Source organism: Pelodiscus sinensis, chromosome 1 (assembly GCF_049634645.1).
Source record: "Pelodiscus sinensis isolate JC-2024 chromosome 1, ASM4963464v1, whole genome shotgun sequence".
Classification (NCBI taxonomy): domain Eukaryota; kingdom Metazoa; phylum Chordata; order Testudines; family Trionychidae; genus Pelodiscus; species Pelodiscus sinensis.
In genome coordinates, this window is record NC_134711.1 from 334,817,127 (window position 1) to 334,844,147 (window position 27,021).

The window sequence follows — 27,021 nt, forward strand, 5'->3', positions numbered from 1 at the left end:
TTCCCGTAGCTTTGCTGCAGGGAGTCTCCTCCTCAAGGTCTCTCCTTAGGGACTGAGAGAAAATTCAGGGTCACACCCATGAGCACGAGGAGGCGCCTCTTTGGAGCTTTCTTCTTTCCCACTGCCGATTTTGCTAGAGGACCGATGTCCCTGTTGAGGAGCTGAGAGCCACAGAGAGGTCTGGTACATATGTAACCTGATCCACTTGGTGCTGCCCAAATTTGAGGCACAGAAACTTTATGTTAAGTTTTGAGACATCCCCCACTCCCATCTTTGTGCCTTTTTATCACTAGGGACATGGAAGTTCTTTGATTTTTTCTGGTTTCCCTTTTCCCTGCTTCCCTCCCACCAGGGACAATAGCAGTGGATCTAGGAGGTGAGGGAGCCAAGGGGGGACACTGTGGGGATGAGTGATCTCACCCTCGGGCTGGCTTCATGGAATTAGAATCACAGACTCCCGGGGCTGGAAGAGACCTAAGGAGTCAGCATGTCCAGCCCCCTGGCCAAGCAGGACCAACCCAATTAAACCATCCCAGCCAGGGCTTGTCAAGACAGAACTCAAACACCTCTAGGGATGGAGATTCCACCCCTCCCCAGGGAACCCATCCCAGCGCTTCCCCACCCGCCTAGTTAAATAGTTTTTCCTAATCTCCAACCTAGACCTCCCCCACTGCAACTTGAGACCATTGCTCCTTGTTCTGCCACCTGTCACTACTGAGAACAGCCTCTCTCCAGCCTCTTTGGAACCTCCCTTCAGGAAGTTGAAGGCTGCTCTCAAATCCCCCCTCACGCTTCTCTTTTGAAGACTAAACCAACCCAAATCCCTCTGTGACGAACCAGTCTGGGTCTGGGCACTGCTGAGGACATCTGCTCAGGACAAATTGCTCAAAAACAGGGCTGCTTACAGCCTCTATCCCAAATAGGTCACACACCAGTCACACCAAGTGCTCCAGCTGCCAATCCGCGCAGCAGGATGCCTCATGAGGAAAACCCCTTAGGCACGCAGCTCTCCTTGTGCCACAATGAGCCCCGTGCCAACATACAGGGGAGGGGTTATAGAACCAATCTTACCTATCCCAAACAGGTTCTTCCAGTCCCAAGAAACCAGCCACAGATCCCACTCAATTTACACTTTGGATCTTACCCACAAGGGCACGCTGGGCCAATCCTTTATACTCTAAAATCTAAAGGTTTATTAATAAAAAAAAAAAAGCACGAGAGTAAGGTTGTTAAGGAGAATACATTACATGCACCTGTAGTAAGTCGAGGATCAGTAACATGGAGTCAGCAGGCCTAAACAGAAGCCTGTAGCATGAAAGCAGCAACAGGCCTGTAATCTAGTGAGCAAGACTTTGGTTCAGTAACACAGGAGCCAAGAAAGAGGCCCTACTGATAACTGTGTGATTGTGTAAGTTAGGTCGAGCATGGAAGGACACAGGGACGCACTGGGTACAGACTGTGAGCCAAAGGGGAGTAACAGAACATCTAATAAGAAATGTCTTAGTACAAAGACTCCCCAAAAACTAATACTCGTACCGACCTAGGTTCAGGACCATGTTGGAATTGACATCATGAAGGATAGTAAGTAAGCCCCCCTTCCGTAAGGTGAGGGGTGGTAACTAGGCAACAGAGGGTGGTAACCTGGTACGTAAAGAAGTGATGTAAGTTGTTTATACCTGTCTATAAAAGGTGCTCTCTGGCCGACCTTGGGGGGAGGCGCCCTAGGCGCTTGAACGGCAGGTGTCATTGACTAAACTTACAGAATGCACAGTAGCTTAAACTCTGACCGACTGCAGTTAATATCTGTTATACGGCAACAGGCCTGCCCGGTGTTGGTACCTTGTCAACGCGGGCCATAGTGCCCAGTGGTGTAACATTGTACTGATCTCTGTTACCAACTGGTAGAGCTTCGCATTTGACAATAAACCTGCTCGATTGATTTCAAGCCTTGCCTGCATCTGTTGTTTCCGGGGCCTCTCAGAGAGCTCCTGTGTTGACCCAAGTGCACAGGGTCTAACTCTCTAGATAAAGGGAGTACCGATTGTTACGCACACAGCCGAAAGTTTCTCATCACCGATGGAGCAGAGGTCCTGTCAGGAGCGAATCCCAGGCATTGTTATAGGCTGGGGACCAACTGGCTAAGTAGCAGTTCTGCAGAAAAGAACCTGGGGGTTACAGTGGATGAGAAGCTGAATAGGTGTCAGCAGTGCGCCCTTGTAGCCAAGAAGGCGAATAGAATGGTAGGGTGCATTAGAACGAGCATTGCCAGCAGATCTAGGGAAGTGATTATTCCCCTTTATTCGGAACTTGTGAGGTCACATCTGTAGTATTGCATCCAGTTCCAGGCCCCCCACTATAGAAAGGATGCGGACACATTGGAGAGGGTCCACCAGAGGGCAACCATAATGATGAGGGGGCTGGAGCACATGACCTATGAGGAGAGGCTGAGGGATTTGGGTTTGTTTAGTGCGCAGAAGCGAAGAGCGAGGGGGGATTTGAGAGGAGTCTTCAGGTCCCTGAAGGGAGGCTCCAAAGAAGATGGAGAGAGGCTGTTCTCAGTGGTGGAAGATGGCAGAACAAAGAGCAATTGTTGCAAGTTACAGTGGGAGAGGTCTAGCTTGGATATTAGGAAAAACTATTTCACTAAGAGGGTGGGGAAGCACTGGGATGGGTTCCCTAGGGAGGGGGAACAACATGGCAGAGCCCTGCCTGGGTTGATTTAGTTAGGTTGGTCCTGCTTTGGGCAGGTGGCTGGATTTGATGACTCCTGAGGTCTCTTCCAGCCCTGGCATTCTATGATTCTATGACTCCCATTCCCTCTGGGCATGCACTCAGTTAGTGATGGGAGACAGCGGTTACATCTGGAAGCCAGGACTCCTAGTTTCTGTGACCCTGACAAAATTACATTGCCCTGTGCCTCAGTTTACCTATCCATGAATGTGCATATGATCATAGTGACTTTCCTTTCATAGGTGTTTGGTAAAACCGTCAATGAAAGCTGCCTCACAGGATGGTGATAATTACTGATGATAATTACTCATCTCTAATCCTACAGATTCGTAACGTTCCCTCTGATCTGTCATAACTACTATTTACACATCCATCGTGGACATGTAGAAGGTATCAGATCTCAAACAAATCTGGGTTTATCCCTTGATTTCCTGTTAATCAATTTTTTGTTAAATATAATGAAATACTCCGAACAGGCAATTCCTCTCTGACTCAGCCCGGAGCGCGAGAGTTCTCCTTTCCCTCAGGCAGGTCCCTTAATTATCCTTTATCCTTAGAGTTGGACAAAGCGCAGAAGCACGGATGTGGAAACAGAGACACTGGCTAGTGCGTCTCCAGGTGCCAGCCTGTTTACAGTCAGATGCTGGACTGTTCTCTAGAGGTCAAAGGACCCTCATGGGGATTGAGCACAGCTGAGTTATAAACACTGCACTTGGCATACCCCTGGGTTGCTCTCGGATGTTGCTGCCGGTGCGGGGGCGAGAGCGGTGTGGGGCTCCGCTCCGTGAGAGAGGTTCCCAGGGAGGACGCTGTTGACTCAGAATTCACAGGTACCATCGTTGGGGAGGAGCTAACCTGTGTGATGAACTCAGTGAACCATGGGTGTGAGGGGCACAGACGATATTTGGGTCCTTTCGGCTCCGCTTAGTTTTCAACGTTAACAGACACCTGGGCGCTCTCGTGGTGTGAGGCGGGGGTGAGAGGCGGGCGGGACACACCAAGCTGAGGTAGATTGTGGGGGAAGTTCACTGGGGCCCATCCCTTGCTAAGGAGCTTGACTGCTTCCCATCCCGGTGCAATGGGCGTGTGGGTGACAGAGAGTAAGCTTATGGTCCGTTCCCCGCTGAGTGGCCACTCAACACCCCAGCGCCCTTGCCACGGGACATGAGTAACAGTGTCTAAAACACCATGACTTCTCAAAACATGGGAGGTCATTCTTCCGCTCTACTCTGCACTGATTAGGCCTCACTTGGAGTACTGTGTCCAGTTCTGGGCACCACGTTTCAAGACAGATGTGGAGAAATTGGAAAGGGTCCAGAGAAGAGCAAAAAGGATGATGAAAGGTCTAGAGAACATGAGCTATGAGGGAAGGCTGAAGGAATTGTGTTTGTTTAGTTTAGAAAAGAGAAGATTGAGGGGGGACATGAGAGCCGTTTTCAGGTATCTAAAAGGGTGTCACGAGGAGGAGGGAGAAAAAATGATCTTCTTGGCCTCTGAGGGTAGACCAAGAAGCAATGGGCTTACACTGCAGCAAGGGAGGTTTAGGTTGGACATTAAGAAAAAGTTCCTAACTGTCAGGGTGGTGAAACACTGGAATAAATTGCCCAGGGAGGTTGTGGAATCCCTGTCTCTGGAGATATTTAAGAGCAGGTTAGATAAATGTCTATCAGGGATGGTCTAGATGGTGCTTGGTCCTGCCATGGGGGCAGGGGACTGGACTCGATGACCTCTCAAGGTCCCTTCCAGTCCTAGTGTTCTATGATTCTGAGCTGTGTCCCCTGCTCTCGGATGCCTGATGGTCTCTCCCATGGTGGCTGAATTTCAGTGGCAAGGGGGATCCTTCCGGATGGAAGGGCTCGGTAGGGGTGTGTCTAGACTACATGCCTCCTTCGACGGAGGCATGTAGATTAGCCAGATCGGAAGAGGGAAATGAAGCCGCGATTAAAATAATCGCGGCTTCATTTAAATTTAAATGGCTGCCCCGATCTGCCGATCAGCTGTTTGTCGGCAGATCGGGGGAGTCTGGACGCGATGCGCCGACAAAGAAGCCTTTCTTCATCGGCACAGGTAAGCCTCGTGAAACCAGGTTTACCTGTGCCGATCAAGAAAGGCTTCTTTGTCGACGCGGCGCGTCCAGACTCCCCCGATCTGCCGACAAACAGCTGATCGGCAGATCGGGGCAGCCATTTAAATTTAAATGAAGCCGCGATTATTTTAATCGCGGCTTCATTTCCCTCTTCCGATCTGGCTAATCTACATGCCTCCGTCGAAGGAGGCATGTAGTCTAGACACACCCTAGATTCCAACACAAGCCAGGTTCTCGGGCTGTAGCCGGCTCTGTACTCAGACCTCACTGAGGCGAAGCTCCCCTTGGAGTGAGAGTCCCGGGGGCAGCTGTGTGTTAATGCAGAGAGACCGTCAGCTCGTCCTCCTGCGTGTCAGAGCCCTGGCTGTGGTGGTGGGTGATGGAGGTTCGGATGGGGGTTCAAAACCCCTACCAAATGAATTCCAGACACCCTTCTTAAGCAACCAGCTTTATTCAGGAATGCATTCCTGGGCAAAAATCTCCAGGATACTCTCAGGAAAAGTTTTTGCAACTTCTCAAACAAAGGGCAATGTCTTATATGGTAATTACCCCTTTCCCACTGACCACTTACAGTTGCATGCATACACAGGTGCACCAAATCATTACCACACGGGTCCTGGCCCTTGCACCAAATTCCCTCCAGTCATTACCTACCCCCTCATAATCCCTTCCCAGGCCTTACAACAGGTTCAAAGCAGTAAAGCAGGTTTATTCCAGTTTCACCGATCCCCTCCTGGTTGTATACCTGTGTCCATGCACATACCTCTTTACAAAGACCAGGCTTAACATCCAGGTCACACAGAGGTGTTGTGTGTTATACTGACAACACATTAATTTAATCCTTCATGGGTTGGTACGTGATGTTTGTTTGCTATAAATCATTTCGATACCAGGGCTACTCACTGGGACCATTACCAGGGCTTTCCCACATGGGCAGGGCATGGTCTCTCCTCACTTCACTTAAGAAGTCTCTTAAACTATGAGGCCTGAAACGTTCACAAAACGATTCGGCCAGAAGCAGACACTAAGTGGGAGACATTTCAGTCAAAATGCTTCAAGGTCATCAAACTTACCAGCGACTAATAAAAGCCAAAGGGGTCAGACAGCCTGAATTATGCCACCAGCACCACCTGCATTGGCCAATGGATTCATGAATCCCACTCAGCTAAGCTCTTAGCTCCAATAATGTCTGTGGCAAGGAGTTCCACAGGTCCAATAGGTAGAATGTAACAATCTTCTCTTCCCAGTGTCATACGTTCAGCGACTCAATGGAATCGATGGTTCTCCTGCCTGCGTGTCGTGAGACGCAGTCAAGAGAAATGCCTGCTCGGCTCTCTCTGTCCACAGACTCGTAGGGTTCGAGTCAGGAGAGCTCCCAGTTTGACCTCCTGTACAACACAGGCCATTACATTCCCCCCAGTTACCCCTGTTCTGAGCCCCTTGACTTATTTTTGTATGAGGCCTTTTCTACAGCAGGACTTTACGTCCGAGAGCCCCAGTTTACGAGGCATCACACGGGACAACTCCTCTAACCCCTGCCGGGATGCAAGGTTGGTTGTGTCTAGCCAATGTCACGGAGGTTAATAGCCACCTAGTTTGGAAACCCACCAGTGAAGGAGCTTCCATTACTTCCCAGGGCATCTTTCCCTTCCCCTGCGGTGGTTACGAATTCTAGCTGGATAGTTCGTCTGTATCGGCTCGGCTGTAACTGGACCCTCTTGCCTCCTGTGCTGTGCGCTCTGGCAGAGGGAGAACAACTTTCCCCATCTTGTTCTGACTCCTTTTCAGTCTTTGAAGAGAGTTGTATTGGCTGCCCTTCATTGCTGCCTTTGCAAACTCAACATCACCCCTTACACCAGCCTTTGCTCGGAGGGCTGGTGTTCCACCCTCTGGGGCAACTTTGTCACTCGCCTCTGGGTCCTCTCCAAGTTCTCTGCATCTCTCTGTCCAGCAGTGCCCAGAATCGAACACGGGACTTTTTCTGATGCGTAACCAGCACCCGATACAGCAATGATATCACCTCCTGTGACTTGCTTGTCGTGCTTCTGCTCCTGCCCCCAACACTGTATTGGCCTTTTTTCATAGAATCACAGAATCCCAGGGCTGGAAGAGGCCTCAGGAGTCATCGAGTCCAGACCCCTGCCCAAAGCAGGACCAACCCAACTCAATCATCCCAGCCAGGGCTCTGTCACATGCTTCTTTCCAAATGCAGGACTGTATTTTTGGCACACAAACATCTTCTCGGTAATATTAACACGTTTTCTCTCACCCTCTAACAACGACCCAAAATCTTTTTATATTATAATAGTTATACTTTCCTTTGTGTTACCCCTAACTCTGGATTTCACCCTTCCCCGATGGCTCCCTTTTCTTTTCCACTGGTTTTAGTCCAAAATTCTCTTCTTCCTGAATTGTAAAATTGGGTCATTTTAGAGATCTACAAATATCTTCTTAAAGACCTCCCAGTTTTCACTCTCATTTTTCTATGCAATTTTTTCCCTTCTAATCAGTTCTGATGATAATTTTCTCAGTTTCAGAGAATTAGCCTTTTTGAAGCACTAAGTGACTGAATACTTCTTTGTTGGTTCATTTGAATGTAATATTTTCCATTCTTTATTTTCTACTCCTCTATATTATGCTCCATTCTTTGTCTCTTCTCTGAATAGAAGAACCCGAGACAATTCAGTTTGTCTGCATATCATAGAATCATAGAACACTAGAACTGGAAGGGACCTCGAGAGGTCATCAAGTCCAGTCCCCTGCCCTCACGGCAGGACCAAGCAACATCAAGGGCTACGGTTACACTATAGCCTTCTTGCAGAAAAGCTTATGCAAATGAAGAGTGGTGTGGAATATCGAAACTAAACAAGCCCAGTTCTTTCTTCCCTTGTAGCTCATATTTTCTAGACCTTCCATCATTTTTCTTGCTCCTCTCTGGAACGTCTTCAATTTCTCCACATCTCTCTTGAAATGTGGTGTCCAGAAAAAACTCAATACTCCAACTGAGGCCTGATCAACACTTCCCGTGTCTTGCTCACAACAGTCCTGTTAATGCCTCCCGGAATTGTTTTTTTGTGTCACACTGTTGACTCTTATTTAGCTTGTGGTCCACTGTGATCCTTAGATCCCTTTCTGCCGTACTCCTTCCTAGACAGGCACTTCCCATTCTGTATGTGTGAAATGGATTGTTCCTTCCTAAGGGGAGGACTTTACATTTGCCCTTATTAAACTTCATCCTCACTAAACTTCACATGGCAGACTCCCCCCATTCTCATGGCTTGTCACAAGTAATCCCTTTCTAACTGCTGTGTCCTTTATAGAGAAGAGGTGACAGCGGAGCACATGTCCAGAGCAGGTTCTCCTCCATCCCATTCTTAGGTATACAAACATGGTCTCTCTTTGTCCCCTGCTGGGATTGAGCAGATGTTTCCATTGAGTTACCATCAGTGACACCGAGGCCTTTCCCCAAGGTGTGGTTCAGTTTTCCCATGGTACTAATCTTGGCAAAGCTTAATTTTTTCCAAATCTCAGATATTGTGGAATCAGGTGGGGGAACACAAACTGCCCGACAGTCTAGAATAAGGAGGAATGACCAGTATCCATGATTGTGTTTCCTACAAGATTAATTCTAAAATACAGATATAAAAAGGATAAAACTTTTAATCCCAACAGGATGACCAATATCATGATTGTGTTTCCTGCTGGTGCCAACTGAGGTTTCTCACATCACGACATGTAGGTGTTATCAACTCATAGAGCACCACAAAATAGGGAACTTGAATGAGCTGGGTAAGTTGCTCCAAATTCACTTCTCTGAAGTATGAAGAGTGATCAGTTTGCTTCGCATGTGAGAACAGCCGCCAGCAGTGCGGGGCGTGTTTCATATTAACATTGTCTCTCCTTCCAGGCATTGATTCTATGATCATCTCCTGGGATCCTGAGCAGATTCAGGAAGTCAGGGAAGTGCACGGTACACGCAGGAGACATTGTTCTGCCTCAGGGTTGGACATTTTTTCTTCTGATCCATGTCAGAGTCCAACAAAATCAACTTTACCAGCCCCTCCATGTTCATCCTGCTGGGCATTCCTGGCCTGGAGGCAGCCCATGGCTGGATCTCCATCCCCTTCTGTGCCATGTACGTCATGGCCATCTTGGGGAACTTCACCATCCTCTTCATTGTGAAGACAGAGCCAAGCCTCCATGAGCCCATGTACTATTTCCTCTGCATGCTGGCCGTCACCGACCTGGTCCTGTCCACGTCCACCCTGCCCAAAACACTGAGCATCTTCTGGTTCAATTCCAGGGAGATCGATTTTGGTTCATGCCTCACCCAGATGTTCTTCATAGGTAGCTTTTTGGCGATGGAGTCTGGGATCATTGTGGCCATGGCCTTGGATCGCTACGTGGCCATTTGCCATCCCCTGAGACATTCCACCATCCTGTCAAACTCTGTGGTTGCCAAAATAGGCCTGGCCGTGGTGCTGCGCAGCTGCATCTTCTCACTGCCCTCTCCCTTCCTGGCGAGACAGTTGCCATATTGCCGCACCAACGTTGTTTCCCACTCGTTCTGTGAGATGATGGCCGTGGTGAAACTGGCCTGTGCTGACACCCACATCAGTAATTACTACGGCCTCATTGTAACAATCCTGGTGGGTGTTATGGATGTGTTTTCCATCACTGTATCGTATACCCAGATCCTCAGGGCCATCTTCAGCCTCCCCACCAAGGACGCCTGGCTCAAAACCTTTGGGACCTGCAGCTCCCACCTCTGTGTCACTTCAGCCTTTTACATCCCAGTTCTCTTCACCGTGTTCACACACCGGTTTGGCCACCATGTGCCCCTGTATTTCCATATCCTCATGGCCAATGTGCACCTGCTGGTGCCTCCCGTGCTGAACCCCATTATCTATGGGGTGAGAACCAAACAGATCCAGGACAGGCTGCTGCGGCTCATAACTCAGACGGAGTGATGTTTTCCCCTGGTGCTCTGGCCCTGAGACTGAGCTTCTTGTGAGCTTGCTGATGACAAGGTGCCGTTATTCCAAAATAACGTTGCTGTGTAGATGCGCCCCAACAGAAGACTCGCCCAGTGTATGGCGAAGGACCTGTTCAAGTGGAATAGAAGTGTTTGGCTGCCAGTGGGTCTTGGGCTGTGCCAGTCCACATTGGATGAGCTTCCCTGTGAACATTCAGACCAGCCTGGGAGCGATGATTTCTACCTGCAAAGAACGGAGTCCTTTATGGACAGGTGACATGCTCATGAGACCCCCAAACACCATCTGATTGTACTTTTCTACAGCAAGAACAATGGAATTCCCCCCAAATGACAGAAAACTGCTTTGATGTAGAATTGGTTTACAGGCAGTCCCCGACTTACGTGGATCCGACTTACGTCGGATCCCTAGATACGAACGGGGTGAGGCAACTCCCGCACATGCGCAGCAGCATTCCCGGGGCTCGCTCACCTGGGTCCTAGGATCCCCCTCCTCCTCGGGCCGGCTCCGACTGGGGTCCCGCAGAGCTGCCGGGCAGAGGAAAAGTGCCTCCCCACGCCCGCTGCCCCCCCCACCCCCCTGCCAGCAACAGGCTGCCCCCTCCCCTGAGCTACAGGCTGCCGAACAGACAAAAGCAGCCTCTCTGCCCCTCCTCCCCTCTATACATGCCGGGCTCCCGGAGCGCAGCAGCGTCCCCGGGGCTCGCTCACCTGGGTCCTAGAATCCACCTTCTCCTCCTCTTCGGCCGGCTCCAACTGGCCTCTGCCTGCAGCAGCTGGCCACAGGGACAGGGATCCCGCAGAGCTGCCGGGCAGAGGAAAAGTGCCTCCCCACGCCCGCTGCCCCCCCCCGTGGCCTCGCATCCTGCACGCCTCCCCCCTCCCCCCTGCCAGCAACAGGCTGCCCCCTCCCCTGAGCAACAGGCTGCCGAACAGCAGACAAAAGCAGCCTCTCCGCCCCTCCTCCCCCTATACATGCTGGGCTCCCTGGGCAAACAAAGACTCCACCAAAACAAACAAAGTGCTGGCCTCATTGTGTTAGCAAAAAAAGGACCCTCCTCCTAGAACCCTGGGTGGTGTGTGGAAATAAAGCTATTAGCTCAAAGCATGGTGCAGAGCTGTTTGGTATTTGATGAGTTACTCCTTTAGTCCTGAGTTTGTCACAGGGACAGAAATAGATGTGAAATCTTCTGAACAGGGGAACAGACAGCAAAACAAACATTAGAGGGGAGTTAACCTTTCCCTATGCTATCTAAAACTAAAAAAAATGTTTGGCTAGAGTTTCCCCTACAATATGTACCAGTTCCGACTTACATACAAATTCAACTTAAGAACAAACCTACAGTCCCTATCTTGTACGTAACCCGGGGACTGCCTGTACTCCCTTCTTCTTTCTGGGTGAGATTTTGTCAGAGGGACAAGTTGGTCATTAAATACTATGTGTAGGCAGATGCCTCCTCCCCCTTAGCAGATGGAGTGTGGTGAAGAGTGCAGGAGAAGACCAAATGCACAAGGAGACAGATACTTCAGAGATTAAACAGACTGAAATTGTTCATCGTGGAAAAGAAATAACTAAGGGGGTGGGGTGAAAGGTCTATGAAATCCCCAAACCCCTCCCTTTTGTCTTCAGTCCTGCTCCTCCCCTCAAGAAGGCTTTTGACACATTCTGAAGCTCTAAATAAAGGACTAAATGAGTATCCAAGCTGCAGATGTACTCCAGAGACTAAAGCCAGGAATTTATTCCAGCACGGCTAGAAGCCCGAACCAAGGGTATTGCAATGGTTGTAGGTAGTGGATTCCTTTTACAATTTTAGCTCTCCTCCTTTCACTTTTTATGAATAAACCATTAGATCATGGACATTAATAGAGGGCCCATTATGCTTTTTTGGGTAAGATCAGACTTATAAATTGACCTGGGAATGTGGTTGATTCTTTGGGAACGGAAGGACCTTTTATTTTGATGAGATTGGTTGTCATGCCTGCATGAAGAGAGCTCCTGGTGATGGTGCACAGGGGAATGGGCGTGTCTGAGGGAATTGCTCGTGTGGCTTCTTGTTAGCCAGAATGATGGACAAGAGACTTACAGCGGAGGATCACACTTGAGATGTGGCTGCTCTAAGCTGTTTGCCCTGAATCGGATGCTCTCGGTAACATCCTTTGTCACAGCGTGGCTTTGGGTCAGATCTGAAATAGTCTGTCACCTGGGAGACGACGTGTCCAACTCTTTGGGATTCTAAGAATTTTGGATATGATGAATAAGATATTCAATAACCATCGTCACATGTGACTTGGCTGTCTGGGTGGAAGCCGGTTTGGTGTCGGTGTGACCAGTAGAGCACCGGGAAAGCTGTTTTCTTTCTGTCTTGGTAAATTCAAGTGTTAGAACCACCACCACTTTTCAGGGGGGCTTAGCCCTACTATGTGTAATTTGCCCTAACTGATCCGTTTCAGTGTATTCTCCTTGCCCCCAGAACCCTGGTTACAGGTTGCAACACAAATCCCATAATATAGGGACACACAGATCCCATAATATAGAGACACACAGATCTAGGAAATTGGTGTCCTTGGCCTCTGTTTGTCAGAGGCTGGAGAGGGATGGCAGGAGACAAATGGCTTGATCATTGTCTTTGGTCCACCCTCTCTGGGGCACTTGATGCTGGCCACTGTCGGCAGACAGGCTACTGGGCTAGATGGACCTTTGGTCTGACCCAGTACGGCCGTTCTTATGTTCTTATGTTCTTATGTTCTTAAACACACTACAGCACAGCACATCCTATGCCCATGAACCTAGGAACAGTCTACAGAGCTCTCAGTGGACAGAAGAGACCGAGGGGGGATTTGTTAGCAAACTTCAACTCCCTGAAGGAGGGTTCCAAAATGGCGGGATTTGGTAGCAGCCTTCAGCTCCCAGAAGGAGAGCGGCAAAGAGGATGGAGAGAGGCTGTTCTCACTGGTGGCAGATGGCAGAACAAGGAGCAATGGTCTCAAGTTGCAGTGGGGGAGGTCCAGCTTGGACATTAGGAAAAACTATTTCCCTAGGCGGGTGGGGAAGCGCTGGGATGGGTTCCCTAGGGAGGGGGTGGAATCTCCATCCCTAGAGGTTTTTATGTCCCAGCTCCACAAAGCCCTGGCTGGAATGATTGAGTTGGGTTGGTCCTGCTCCTTCCAGCCCTGGGATTCTATGATCAGTCATTCTGGCCGGAGCAATGGTCCGTCTAGCCCCGTGTCCTGTCCTCTGACAATGCCCAATGCCAGGTGCTTCAGAGTAACGAGCAGAAGAGGCCAAACAAGTGACACAAGCCGTGTCGTCCATTTCCAGCTTGTGGCAAACAGAAAATAGTGACACAACCCCGGCCGATACCGGATACTAGTCATTGAGGGACCCACCTTCCACAAACTTATCTAGTTTTTAGTGGACCCTGATATAGTTTTGGCCGTCACAACATCCCAGAGGGCCCCGGGTCTACTGTGAGGAAACATTTACTTGAGTTTATTTTCCATTTGCTGCCTGCTACTCACATTGGGTGACCCCTAGGCCTTGTGTTATGTGAAGGGGGAAATCATATTTCCTCGTTCAATTTCTCCACACAAATCCTGGTTTTACACACCTCTCACAGCCCCGTTAGTTATCTCTTTTCCAAGACACAACGTCTTTTTACAGGACTGTGTAACACTTTAAAGACTAACAAGATGGTTGTGACTACTTTCTTCCACTATTTGATCTGAGGAAGTGGGTCTGGCCCACGAAAGCTCATCACCTAATAAACCATCTTGTTAGTCTTTAAAGTGCTACATAGTCCTGCATTTTGCTTCAGCTACCCCAGACTAACACGGCTACATCTCTATCACTATTCTACAATAGAATCTGTGTGTCTCTTTCTTACAAGCTCTCTCTTTCTCACACATGCACACCCACACACTCTGCCTCAGCCTCACCTGCAGACAAACTCTGTTTCACACTCAGCTCATAGCACATACTTGTGTGTTACAGCAGTTGCTCAAATTTCTGGATACTTTCCAATGCACATACATCTCCTCAAGTTTATTATATCCAAGGGTTGTTATTTTAGTTTGTTCCCTGCTCTGAGCATTTCAAAATTTCATTTCTCTCGGATGCTTAAATGTAATTCTTACAGTAACAAATTAAAAATGCCTAAGCCAAGCAGGCTGGAGTAATTACCACTGAGATAACTTATTTGTTATTACCAATAACACAAATCTATTCATTACTTCGCTACTGGTGCACATCATAAAATTCATTCCCCACTATCTTTTTATAATGAGAGTCTACCTACAACAACATTCTGTGCATGTCTGGAACAGTGTTAGCCCTCTTTTCTCTTCTTGGTCTGTCTCTCCTGCAAATCAGTGGGCCCCCAATTCTATGTAGGGTTAACCTGTATCCTGTGAGTAAGACATGTCTGAGACAGATGCACTTTTACAAATTTTGTATCTAATATTCTAATATTTAGTGTAATATTATCAGTTAATGCTCCTTATCCAGAATCTTCAGACATCAGGTTGTTTCCTGGTCACTTATACCATCAAGTTTGGGAGTGGAGAAGATCCAATGAGCAACTGGGGGAGGAGACTAGAGAAGTCAGGGACAAGGTGTGCCCTGGGCAAGTCACCTGTAAAGGCACGACTGGTAGATGGATGCCGTTTCCATCTCTCTAGATTGAGGGTTTGCAGGAAAGTGCATTCAGTTGAGTTGGGAGCCTCCCAGGGTTTCATTGTCGAAAGAAAGAAAGAAAGAAAGAAAGAAAGAAAGAAAGAAAGAAAGAAAGAAAGAAAGAAAGAAAGAAAGAAAGAAAGAAAGAAAGAAAGAAAGAAAGAAAACCAACAACATCCAACAATTGTGAAGTTCTCAGTGCAGGCAGTAAACTGCTGGCTTAAATGGCATCACTGGAGTGTCTCTGTTGCTTGCTTTACATTTTTTTAAAAACTTTTGTATGTATCAAGCTTCTGAGTAATTTTGCACAGTATTATCTCGGAATGTCTCGGTCCCATAGTCTTAAGGCCTCAGGTTGTCTTCTGGTCATTTCTCTCGTTAGTATTTGTCTCTAAAACCTAAAATAGCGAAGCGAAAATGTTGCAGGCCTCTACCTACAGGTCCTTGTGCTCCAGCTTGTGTGACTCGCCTAGTGCTTGGGTCCTCTAAATGCTGACCAGCCCTACACTTCTGTAGCCCCACAGTGTAACCCTAAGTAACAGCCAGTGACAATAGATGACGTAGCGCATGGACTCATCATCCCCTCAATGAACTACAAAGCTTGGCTAGAATACAGACCGGGCCATTTGATATCGATAGTTGGGGTTATCTTTTCACTTTCTCCCTGAAGCTCCCTTTGGAATTGGCCCAACCCTCCTAAGGTCTCCAGAGCTACTTCCTGCAGCTCCTGGCCTCTGGTTGAGCTGGAGTCTCTCTGTCTGCTGCAACCACAATGCTGCAAAAAAACAGAGTTCTCCCTGCCACCCTCGTGCGTTTCTCCTGCCCCAATGTCTTCTGGCTCATCCAGTCTGTGTGTCTTCAAAAATTCGGGCCCAGCCTCTCCCCTCTCTGCTCCCTTTCAGGGGGAGGTTCCCTTCCTTCCACGCCCAGAGTTGGTTTGGTCTGGACAGTGGGTTTTTGCCTTCTCTGTGGGGTTGGCAGTGAGGGTTACCACGTACCCCACTTAGAACTAGTGCGTCTGGTTGGCAGGGGCATGGCTGTGTCTGATCCCTGCAGAGCAGGGGGGTCATTAGCACAGGACTGCCCCTGCTCAGCTGGGGCCATCGCCTGCCTACAAGCAGGCCCCCTGTCAGGCTGCAATAGCTACCATGCAAGTCCCCTGTCTGTCCATGACTCGGCTCTTTCTAGGTGGCTGTCACAGCCCACATTCAAGATCGCAGGTCTGCAGGAAAGTCAGTTCAGCGTAGCTGGTGCTTCCCATGTTCCACTGTTGGGAGGAAGGAAGGAAGGAAGGAAGGAAGGAAGGAAGGAAGGAAGGAAGGAAGGAAGGAAGGAAGGAAGGAAGGAAGTTAAAATGGCAAAAGGAATCAAACACATACAACAGTTGCAAAGTTCTTTGTGCAGACTTGCAGCTGCTGGCTTAAGTGGCATCATTGGGGTGCATCTGCTGTTAGAATGAGGCGTTCAGTACTTTGCTCAGAACTTACATAAGAACATAACGTAAGAACATACGAATGGCCATACTGGGTCAGACCAAAGGTCCATCTAGCCCAGTAGCCTGTCTGCCAACAGTGGCCAACACCAGGTGCCCCAGAGAGGGTGGACCGAAGACAATGATCAAGCAATTTGTCTCCTGCCATCTCTCTCCAGCCACTGACAAACAGAGGCCAGGGGTACCATTTCTATACCCTGGCTAATAGCCTTTTATGGACCTAACCTCCATGAATTTTTCTAGCTTCTCTTTAAACTCTATTATAGTCCTAGCCTTCACAGTCTCCTCTGGCAAGAAGTTCCACAGGTTGACTACACGTTGTGGGAAGAAGAACTTTCTTTTATTAGTTTTAAACATGCTGCCCATTAATTTCATTTGGTGTCCTCTAGTCCTTATATTATGGGAACTAATGAATAACTTTTCTTTATTCACTGGCTCTACAATAAAAAAATGTGGGTGAAAGGACCCAGTACCGTGTCGCCAGCTCCCTCTGCAAAGAGCTCAGTCAAACCTCTGTGACTCTGAAGGTCTGAACCAACACTTGCTCTCTCTGTTCCTGTCATGGGAAGGTTCCATTTCCTTCATTCCCACCCTCCCCTGAGCTGCAGCACCAAACTTTAGGCCCCTTTATGATGAAAGAGCCGAAAGAGTCTTTCCCGGATCTGTTTGGTCCTCACCCCAAAGATTATGGGGTTCAGCATGGAGGGCGTCAAGAGACACAGATTGGCAAAGAGGACGTGGAAATGCACAGGTACGTTCTGTGCAAAACGTTGCAAGAGGGACAGGAAGAGACCTGGGATGTAAAAGGCCACAATGGCGCAGAGGTGGGAGGTGCAAGTCCCAAAAGTCTTGAGCCGGGCGTCCTTGGTGGGGAGGCGGAAGATGGCCCTGAGGATCTGGGTGTAGGAAATAGTAATAAAAGTCACATCCAAACCATTTACACAGAACAGCACAAAGAGGCCGTAGTAGTTACTGGCGCTTGTGTCACCGCAGGCCAGGCTCACCACGGCGATGTGCGCACAGAATGGACCAGGGATATGGTCAGTTCTGCAATACACCCATCGACTCGCCAGCCCTGGAACGGGCAGTGTGATTACAGCACCACGCAGCACCACAGTCAGAGCAATCCTGACCACAATCGGGTTTGCCAGGATGGTGGAATGTCTCAGGGGATGGCAGATGGCCACGTACCGATCCAACGCCATGGCCACGAAGATCCCTGACTCCATCACAGAGAAGCAGAGCACCAAGTACATCTGGGTGAAGCAGGCACTGAAATCGATCTCCCTGGATTTGAACCAGAAGATGCTCAGTAACTTGGGCTGGATGGTTGTGGACAGAATTATGTCACTGACAGAGAGCATGCAGAGGAAATAGTACATGGGCTCATGGAGGCTCGGCTCCGTCTTCACAATGAACAGGATGGTGATATTCCCCAAGATAGCTATGGCATAGATGGCTCCAAAGGGGATGGAGATCCAGACATAGAACGGCTCCAGTCCAGGGAAGCCCAGCAGGATGAAGGTGGAGGGGTTGGTGAAGTGGGTTGTGTTGGAACTGGACATGGAGCAGGGTAGAGGGTGTCCAATGCTGAAGCAGAACAGCGTCTCCTGCACGTACCGTACGATTCCCTGAGTGACTGTATGGGCCCAGAGTCTAGGATGATGGTCACAGCACAAATGCCTGGATAGAGAGGCAATGTTAATATTAGACAGTGCATGCAAAACTGGAGACTCTTCTCCTGGTTGCAGTAGATTGGTCACACTTCACCCACAGAAAAACATTTTCAGAATGCAGAACAATGAACATAAATAACTAACCACTTTGATGCCTTTTCCCGAAAAAACTTCCCCTGCGTCCAGACTCAAGCCGCGTTCTTTCGAAATAATTTCGAAAGAACGCGGCTTTTCTTTCGATGGCGGTAAACCTCAATTTACGAGGAAGAACGCCTTCTTTCGAAAGTTCCTCTTTCGAAAGAACGCGTTCTTCAATGTAAATAGGCCGTCTTCGAAAGAGAGCATCCAGACTCGCTGGGTGCTCTCTTTTGAAAAAGCGGATTTCTCTTTCGAAAGATCCGCCTGCAGTCTAGACGCGATCTTTCAAAAGAGGCTTTTTCGAAAGATGCTTTCGAAAGAGCCTCTTTCGAAAGAAGCCTGCAGTCTAGACATAGCCATAGAGTATGTCTACACTACCACCCTAGTTCGAACTAGGGTGGTTAATGTAGGCAACCGAAGTTGCAAATGAAGCCCGGGATTTAAATTTCCTGGGCTTCTTTTGCATCTTGCTGGGCGTCGCCATTTTTAAATCCCTGCTAGTTCGGACTCCGTGCCCGCGGCTACATGCGGCATGGAGTAAGTGGTTCGGATTAGGCTTCCTATTCCGAACTATCGGTACACCTCGTTCCACCACTTTCAAACAAAAATCAAAAGAACAGAGGGCTTTTCCAACATTGGTAAGCCTTTTTCTATGAGGAAGAAACCTTTTTCCAAAAGAACTCTTGAAGGTGTGTGTGGACGGGGAAGAGGGAGTTCTTTCAAAAGAGGAGAAAGCACATACATACATGCAAGATAGCCTCCGTTCAGCGTGGACGCTATCTTTCGAAAAAGCAGATCATCAATTCACTTCTGCTGTGTAGATGCTCCCTTTCGGAAGAAGTTTCTTTTGGAAGATCCCTTCTGGAAACGCTTCTTCTGAAAGAAACCTGCAGTCTAGACATAGCCCGAGTGATAGATGATATGGGAAAAGCTGAAGTACTCGATGCTTCCTTCACGTCTGTCTTCATAGACCAGGTCAGCTCCCAGACTACTGCACTGGGGAGCACAGTATGGGAAGGTGGTGGACAGCTTTGGAGGAGAACTATTTAGAAAAGCTAGATATATGTAAATCTATGGGTCTGGGTTTAATGCATCTGGGGGTGCTGGGGGAGTTGGCAAATGTCACTGCGGAGCCTTTGGCCATTATCTTTGAACACTTGTGGAGATCGGGAGAGATCCCGGATGATTGGAAAAAAGCAAATGTAGTGCCCATCTTTAAAAAAGGGAAGATGGACAAAACAGGGAACTACAGACCAGTCAGCCTTACCTCAGTCCCCGGAAAAATCATGGAGGGGATCCTCAAGGAATCCATTTTGAAGTACTTGAACGAGAGGAAAGTGAACTGGAATAGCCAAAATGGATTCACCAAGGGCAAGTCATGCCTGACCAACCTGATTGCTTTCTATCATGAGGTAACAGGCTCTGTGGACATAGGGAAGTCAGTGGATGTGATATGCCTTGACTTTAGCAAAGCGTTTGATACGGTCTCCCACAATATTCTTGCCAGCAAGTTAAGGAACTATGCATTGGACAAATGGACTGTCAGCTGGATAGAAAGCTAGCTACGGGGTGCCTCGATGTCTGATTGGTGATCGTTGTCAAGCAGGGCACCCCAAGCATCAATTCTAGGGCCGGTTTTGTTCAACATCTTTATTAATGACCTGGACAAGGGGATGGATTGCCCCTTCAGCAAGGCTGCAGATAACACTAAGCTAGGGGGAGAGGTAGATACACTGGAGGGCAGGGTTGGGGTCCAGAGTGACCTAGACACATTAGAAGATTGGGCCAAAAGAAATTTGATGCGATTCAACAAGGACAAGTGCAGCATCCCACACTTGGTGTGGAAGAATCCCAAACACTGTTACAGGCTGGGGACCGACTGGCCTGCCTCGGTTTGGGTGGCATGGTCCCTCTAAAGCTTGTCACAGAGAGCAAATGAATTTCTGAGCCTGGCTTTGCGAATGGAGAATGCTGTTGTACTAAGAGGAAAGTCTGAAATAGAAGCCTGGGTATCACAGGGCGGGCGTGAGGCCTCAGGCCTAGGCAGCAATGGGGGAGACTTTGCTCATAGAAAGCAGAGGGAAGTGGCGAGCCATGGAAGTTGGCAAGATTAGGGCTGATATCACAGAAACACCCAGGCACAAGAGGCATGAGGTACAGGCTGTGAGCACATTCCAGAGGGGTGGTAACACAACAGCTGGTGAAAAGAGATCTTGGTACCAATACATTCCGTATGGATAACAGGAACCCACTGACCCGGGTTCAGTACGGGGTGTCAACTGACAGCAGGAGCGATAGAAATTGAACCTCCCCACATGAGGTAAGGGATGGTAACTAAGCAAGAGGAGGTGGTGACTGGTTCACCAGGAGGGGTGGGTAACCATTCTCAGGGTTCATCTAAACTACATGGCTCCATCAATGGAGCCATGTAGATTTGTTTGTTTGGCAAAGGGAAATGAAGCCACAGTTTAAATAATCGTGGCTTCATTTAAATTTACATGGCTGCCGCGCTGAGCTGACAAACAGCTGATCAGCTGTTTGTCGGCTCAGCGCGCTAGTCTGGACGCTCCCCTGTCAACATGAAAGACTTTTATCGACCTCCCAGGTAAACCTCATCCTACGAGGCATAACGCAGAGGTCGATAAAGGGCTTTCAGGTCGGCACGGGAGTGTCCAGACTAGTGCACTGAGCCGACAAACATCTGATCAGCTGTTTGTTGGCTTAGCGTGGCAGCCATGTAAATTTAAATGAAGCCGCGATTATTTAAAAAGAGGCGTACAGCTAGTTCGGATTAGGAAGCCTAATGTGAACTAGCTAGTCCGTGCTGCGTGTAGCTGCGCGGAACGGGGTCCGAACTAGCCAGCATTTAAAAATGGCGCCAGCTGGCTTTATGCAAATGAAGCCTGGGAAATTCAAATCCCGAGCTTCATTTGCAACTCCATATGACTACATTACCCCCCTAGTTCGAACTAGGGGGGTAGTGTAGACATATCCCTAGTTCGAACTACCTGTTCAACCTCATTCCAGGAGGAATAACAGGTAGTTTGAACTAGGGGGCTAGTGTAGACATAGCCTAAGAGATTATTTAAACAAATATTTTTGGAGAAATGTTAGGAACAGTGGAAGGGCTGGGCTGGGAGTAATTAGAGAAGACTAGGAATTATATCTTGCCAATCAACAAAATGGAAAACAGGTCTTGTGAACTCAGATTTCTTTCATCATTTAATGTCATGTTTGGGTGATCAGGGGAATCTTGCACATGCAACAGACTTGTGTTTCGCTGCCGCATTCATTTTAGAAGGGGAAAATATTCGTATGAAAACCAACACTATCCAATTCCAGCAGAGCACACATGAAAGGGAATGAATGGCGTGTAACTGAGCGAATGCAGAAAGGCGTCGTCAATGGGCAATTGGCAGCAAAAGGGGCTGTACCCAATGGGATTGAGCTGGGATCAATTCTAGGTCTGATTTTCGTCACTATTTCCATCAGGGATCTGGACGTACAGAGAAACTCACTGCCGATAAAATCTGTGGCCGACACAAAGGCCGGCAGAGGGGTGACAATGGGGAGTCCAGGGCAGGCACGGATTGATCTGGAGCATTGGTGAGTGGGGACCAGGCAAACAGAAGGGCTGAATAAAGAGAAATGCAAAGTTACCTGCTCAGAACAGGGAAGGCAGGACAGACCCAGCGATCAGGGTGCTGGGTTGTGGAACCCAGGGACCCTGAGCCAGAGTTAGGGGTCAAAGTGCAGCCCCCACTCCTCGTGAGCTCTTCGTGTGATATGGTGACATGAAGATCTGGTGCGATCCATAGATACCACATCAGGGGAGAGGTGAGCTGGAGGAGGGGAAGAGTTTCCCCACTGGACGTGGCCCTGGTGACAATAGTGCGCAGCCCTGGTGCCAACACGACAATGGGGATGCCGAACGTGTGGAACGGGAGCGGAAGAGAACTCCGGAACGACCGGGCGCTGGACAAAGGGCCGTAACAGGGAAAACAACTTTCCTTTGTGTTACACAGTAATCACAGAGGAGAACCTGGCCGAGAAAGGCCCAAATGGGGAAACGTAAACGAGACGCATCCCAGCTGGGAACGAGGCCAAAGGTTGCACACTCGGAATGATTAACCATTCGTGTAGCCTGCCCAGGGACGTGGGAGATTCTCCAGCGCCCCGTGTCGGCAGAGCCAGACTTTTCTGGCCAATCTGCTGAGGGCTTGTCTGTGATGAAAAGGCCACACAGCCCCGGCACAGCGCTCCTTGGAGACACCAGTAACACAGCCCGCAGGGTTCCCCCCTTAGCGCAGGTAACCCGTCCCCGAGAGCTGGCAGCTAGGTGAGGGGAGGGATTCGCTTGGAGATTTCAGGCTCTCTGCAGTGGAGTCAGGGGGAAATAGCCACAAATCACGGCGGGTGGGTTTGTATCTGTTTCTAAAAAGGGAAATGCAGTGGGGGTGTATCGCCAGGCACAGGGCATGCCCGTCAGACGGTGAGGGTAACGCTTTACGTGGTGTGGACGGGCCCATGGAGCTCTGTGTTCAGCTTGGGCTGTTGGAAACGGGAGGGATTCAGAGGTACGTGACAGAGCGATTTGTTCTCTTCCCGCACAGGGCAGGGCCAGAGGGAATTGGTCCAAACGGTTGCTCAGAGAACGGAGATGAAGTCTCAGGAGAAACTTCCGACCAGGAAGCAGAGAACGAAGGTTCACATGCCTGGGGAGCGCATGGAAGGCCTTTCAGTGGCAGTTTTCAGAAAGAGGCAGGACGCCCGCCTGTCCAGAGATGGTTTGGACCGAACACGTCCTGCCTCTTGGCAGGGTCAGACTAGCTGGACTTTTTCGTCCCTTCTGACCCTGCTGCTCCGTGATTCTGCAAAGCACAATCTGAGTGCGAGCCGGGCCTGGGTCGGGGCACACCCAGTCTGATTCCTACATAACACAGGACATGAAGTGTAACCACATTACCGGCCACCTCCTGGCTCTCCAGGAGATAAACATCAGTCAGCAGCTACTTCCCCTCCCTGCTGATCAGCCGGAGCCTGAGGGGCCGGAGGGGGCTGGGCAGGCTCCGTGCAGTGACCCTCAGCCGGCTGCTCCGCTCTGTGCTCACGTCTCACTCCAAGGGAGCTTCTCCTCAGAGTGGCCTGAGCAAAGTATGGGCCGGGCCCTTAGATTTTGCCCTCGCCTTGCACATCGACTGACCCCTCCCACTCTGCATCTCCCTGCGCCATGGACATGCAGCCACCTCCGTGCTGGAGTGGGTCAGCGGGGGCAGACTGGGGCGCAGAGGGACGTTGTGTGATACTGGAGCAAACTCACCCCCGGGGGAAGGGCCCTGAATGTCTCCAAAAAGTACATACAAGAGACCCACCGTCAGTCCCGCCACGTCCCCGTTGGCCTGGCTGGGCGAGCAGGGCAGCTCCTCAGGAAGATATGGTGCCTGTGAGCTCTGAGAGGGAAGAGTCAGGTGGCCATGTCCCCACCTCTCTCAGCCCGGCACTGGCAGGAACACGCCGCGCTGAGAGCCGGCAGAGGAGATGGCATTCTTATAGCACAGCGCTGGGCCGGCCCGGGGAGACGCAACAGCTAGATGCTAAGTGGCTGCAGACCAGCCTGTCCATGCTTTGGTGTTAATTACCCAGCTGTAGGGGTAAACAGCAATTAAGGGCCCTACCCCACGGGAGAGGAGAACTCCTGGGCTACGGGATGGGTCAGTGAGGAATTGGCTGCTCATCCCTGTATATTTAAGAATTATAGTTGATTAGGAAAAAAAACACCCCAGGGATGCGTTTCCAGAGAGTGTAATACAACAGGACGCCCGGGGGGGATGGGAAGGTGGCAGACAGGCAGATCTGCACACACAAGACTTTCTGCAGGCACAAGGGCCTCTCGTTAAGGCCCCACAGATCCATGATACTCCCCAGTAACTAGCCTGATCCTGGGCAGCCCCTTCCCTTGAAAGTCCTTGAAATGACCTAGAAAGGGCAGTGTGTCAGGGAGCTCAGATCCCCATTCTACGGATAGGTAAACTGAGGCACAGGGTGACGTGAATTGGCCGAAGACACACAGGGACTGAGATGCAGGATGACAGACAGAGGCCAGGAGTCCTGACTCCCCTGCCACGTCTAAGTCTCTTTTCATGCCAGCGGTCCCTTGGTGGGGACCGTTCGTGAGGTGGGAGGCAGAGGAAAGGCTGGAGAGGGGGCTGAGTCTTCCCCGTCCTCGCCAGCGGGACCTGAAGGTCTCAGAGCTGGCTGGAGTTTGGGAGTTCCTGAGACTCCCCTTCCCCTCTCACTCAGAGACCTGCCCACCCAGCACCGGCCCTGGGGTCGCTCTGCGGGATCCGACTCACTAAGGGCAACAGGAACAGACTGTTCCCGTGAGCGCAGTGTAGCCGGGGCTCTGCAGAGCGGACAGAGACATTCCCCTCGGCCCCACAGCTGCTCTGGTCCAAGGGGGGCCCTGTAGGCAGGATACAGGCTGGACCGGTGTTGGCGTTGGTTTGGTCTCTGCCTTCCGGACCCCCAGCGCTGGGCTCTGCCTGCCCCTCTGGCTAATGGGGCTATTGCTCTGGGGCGGAGGACATGAGGTTTTCTGCACTGGAACGAGACTGAACAAACCTCCTGTCCGAGCTGAACAGGGGCATGAAATCCACCTTTCCCCGCTTTCAACTGCCAGCGCCCCATGGCCTTTGCCACCATGAGAATGACCCAAGTTTCATCCAGCCCTGTGCCCTGTCGTCCAACAGCGGCCAATGCCGGGTGCCCCAGAGGGCACGAACCGAACAAGAAATCACCAAGTGACCCTCCCTGGCATGACTATGAGGGGTAGCCAGCAGCCTGGGGATTAAGGGGTTAACTACACCTAGCCAGGTGGGGTGGCCAATAGGAATGTAGGTGGGACTTTCAAACTGGGACAAAGGAATTTGGGGTTTTTCTTTTAGTCTGGCTCTTTTGGCCTCTGCTTCTACTTCCATTCGCCTTGTCTCTGCTTTTATTGCTGCTAGCCTCTCCAGATGTTCTTGCTGGGCACGCTTCTCCTTGGCCTCTTGTTGTGCACGCCTGGCCTCGAACTCGGCCTCTAGTTGTGCCCGCCTGGCCTCGAACTCAGCCTCTTGTTGTGCCCGCCTGGCCTCGGCCTCTCCTTGTGCCCGCCTGGCCTCGAACTCGGCCTCTTGTTGTGCCCGCCTGGCCTCGGCCTCGGCCTCTCCTTGTGCCCGCCTGGCCTCGAACTCGGCCTCTCCTTGTGCCCGCCTGGCCTCGGCCTTGGCCTCTCCTTGTGCCCTCCTGGCCTCGGCCTCTCCTTGTGCCCGCCTGGCCTCGAGCTCGGCCTCTCCTTGTGCCCGCCTGGCCTCGAACTCGGCCTCTCCTTGTGCCCGCCTGGCCTCGAACTTGGCCTCGCCTTGTGCCCGCCTGGCCTTGGCCTCTCCTTGTGACTGCCTGGCCTCGAACTCGGCCTCTCGTTGTGCCCGCCTTGCCTCGAACTCGGCCTCTTGTTGTGCCCGCCTTGGTCTTGGCCTCTCCTTGTGCCCGCCTGGCCTCAGCCGAGGTCTCTTGTGCACGCCTGGCCTCGGCCTCTCCTTGTGCCTGTCTGGCCTCGGCCGAGGTCTCTCCTTGTGCCCGTCTGGCCTCGGCCGAGGTCTCTTGGGGTACGTCTACACTGCATGCCTCTGTCGGCAGAGGCATGTAGATTTGTTTATTCAGCAAAGGTAAATGAAGCCGCGATTTAAATGATCGCGGCTTCATTTACATTTACATGGCTGCCGCGCTGAGCCAACAAACAGCTGATCAGCTGTTTGTCGGCTCGGCCGCTAGTCTGGACGTTCCCCCTGTTGACATCAAAGCCCTTTGTCGGCAGCTCCGGTAAACCTCATTCCACGAGGAATAACGGGGCTGCCGACAAAGGGCTTTGATGTCGACACCCGCGTGTCCAGACTAGCGGCGAGCCGACAAACAGCTGATCAGCTGTTTGTTGGCTCAGCGCGGCAGCCATGTAAATGTAAATGAAGCCGCGATCATTTAAATCGCGGCTTCATTTACCTTTGCCTACAACCCTAATCTACATGCCTCTGACGACAGAGGCATGTAGTCTACACACAGCCTTGTTGTGCACGCCTGGCCTCGGCCTCTCGTTGTGCTAGCCTTGCCTGGTGTTCTTGTTCCTCACGCTCAGTTTGTGCTCGCCTCTCCTCTATCCGTAGGAGAAGCTCAATCTCTTTCTGAGTTAGAGGTCTGCCAACTGCCTTACAGACAGTTTCCCATAGAGGAGGCAGAGATGAGGGAGGAGCAGCGCTGCTGTACATCGCTCCCGCCCTCTCCTTGGGGTATAAGTCGTACTTTCTATACCAATATCTAAATCGTTGATGAAAATATTGAACAGAGCTGATCCAAAAAGAGACCCCTGCGAAACCCCACTTGTTATGCCTTTCCAGCAGGATAGAGAACCATTAATAACTACTCTCTGAGTACGGTTATCCAGCCAGTTATGCACCCACCTTATAGTAGCCCCATCTAATTTGTATTTACCTTGTTTATTGATAAGAATATCATGCGAGACCGTATCAAACATCTTACTAAAGTCTAGGTATACCACATCCACCGCTTCTCCCTTAACCACAAGACTCATTATCCTATCAAAGAAAGCTATCCGATTGGTTTGACATGATTTGTTCTTTACAGATCCATGTTCTTTACAAATTCCTACTTGAAAGTAGGAATAAGAGATCCTCCGGAAAAGGGCTTATTTTCTGGAGAATCACGTCTAGACTGGCGCTTTTCTCCGGCTTATCCCCAAGCCGGAAAAAAGCAGCAGCCATGTAAATGCAAATGCTGCGGGGGATATTTAAATCCCCCACGGAATTTGCAATTCCGAAGTCTACATTAGCATCCCTTTTCCGGAAAGGGATGCCAATGTAGACGTAGCCCAAATGTTTAAAGATAATTTCCTTAATTACTTCCTCTATTATCTTCCCTGGCAAAAAGTTAAACTAATTGGTCTGTAGTTTCCTGGGTTGTTCTTATTTCCATTTTTATAGATGGGCACTAGATTTGCCATTTTCCAGTCCTCTGGAATCTCTCCTGTCTCCCATGATTTTCCAAAGATGATAGCTAGAGGCTCAGATACCTCCTCTATCAGCTCCTTGAGTATTCTAGGATGCATTTCATCAGGCCCTGGTGACTTGCAGGCATCTAACTTTTCTAGGTGATTTTTAACTTGTTCTTTTTTTAGTTTAC

At 50.1% G+C, this 27,021-nt stretch overlaps 1 protein-coding gene and 1 long non-coding RNA gene across 2 annotated transcripts; both read left to right on the forward strand.

Moving 5' to 3' along the window:
- LOC142827756 (uncharacterized) lies at nt 1-22,817 on the forward strand. The gene is made up of 3 exons (XR_012902485.1): nt 1-178; nt 21,280-21,393; nt 22,401-22,817. It is a non-coding gene; the product is annotated as an uncharacterized LOC142827756 (long non-coding RNA).
- Nucleotides 8,842-9,786, forward strand: LOC142827851 (olfactory receptor 52E2-like). Its single transcript, XM_075923977.1, has one exon. It carries the CDS (start codon nt 8,842-8,844, stop codon nt 9,784-9,786), a length of 945 nt encoding a protein of 314 aa, XP_075780092.1.
- Nucleotides 22,818-27,021: the final 4,204 nt, after the last annotated feature.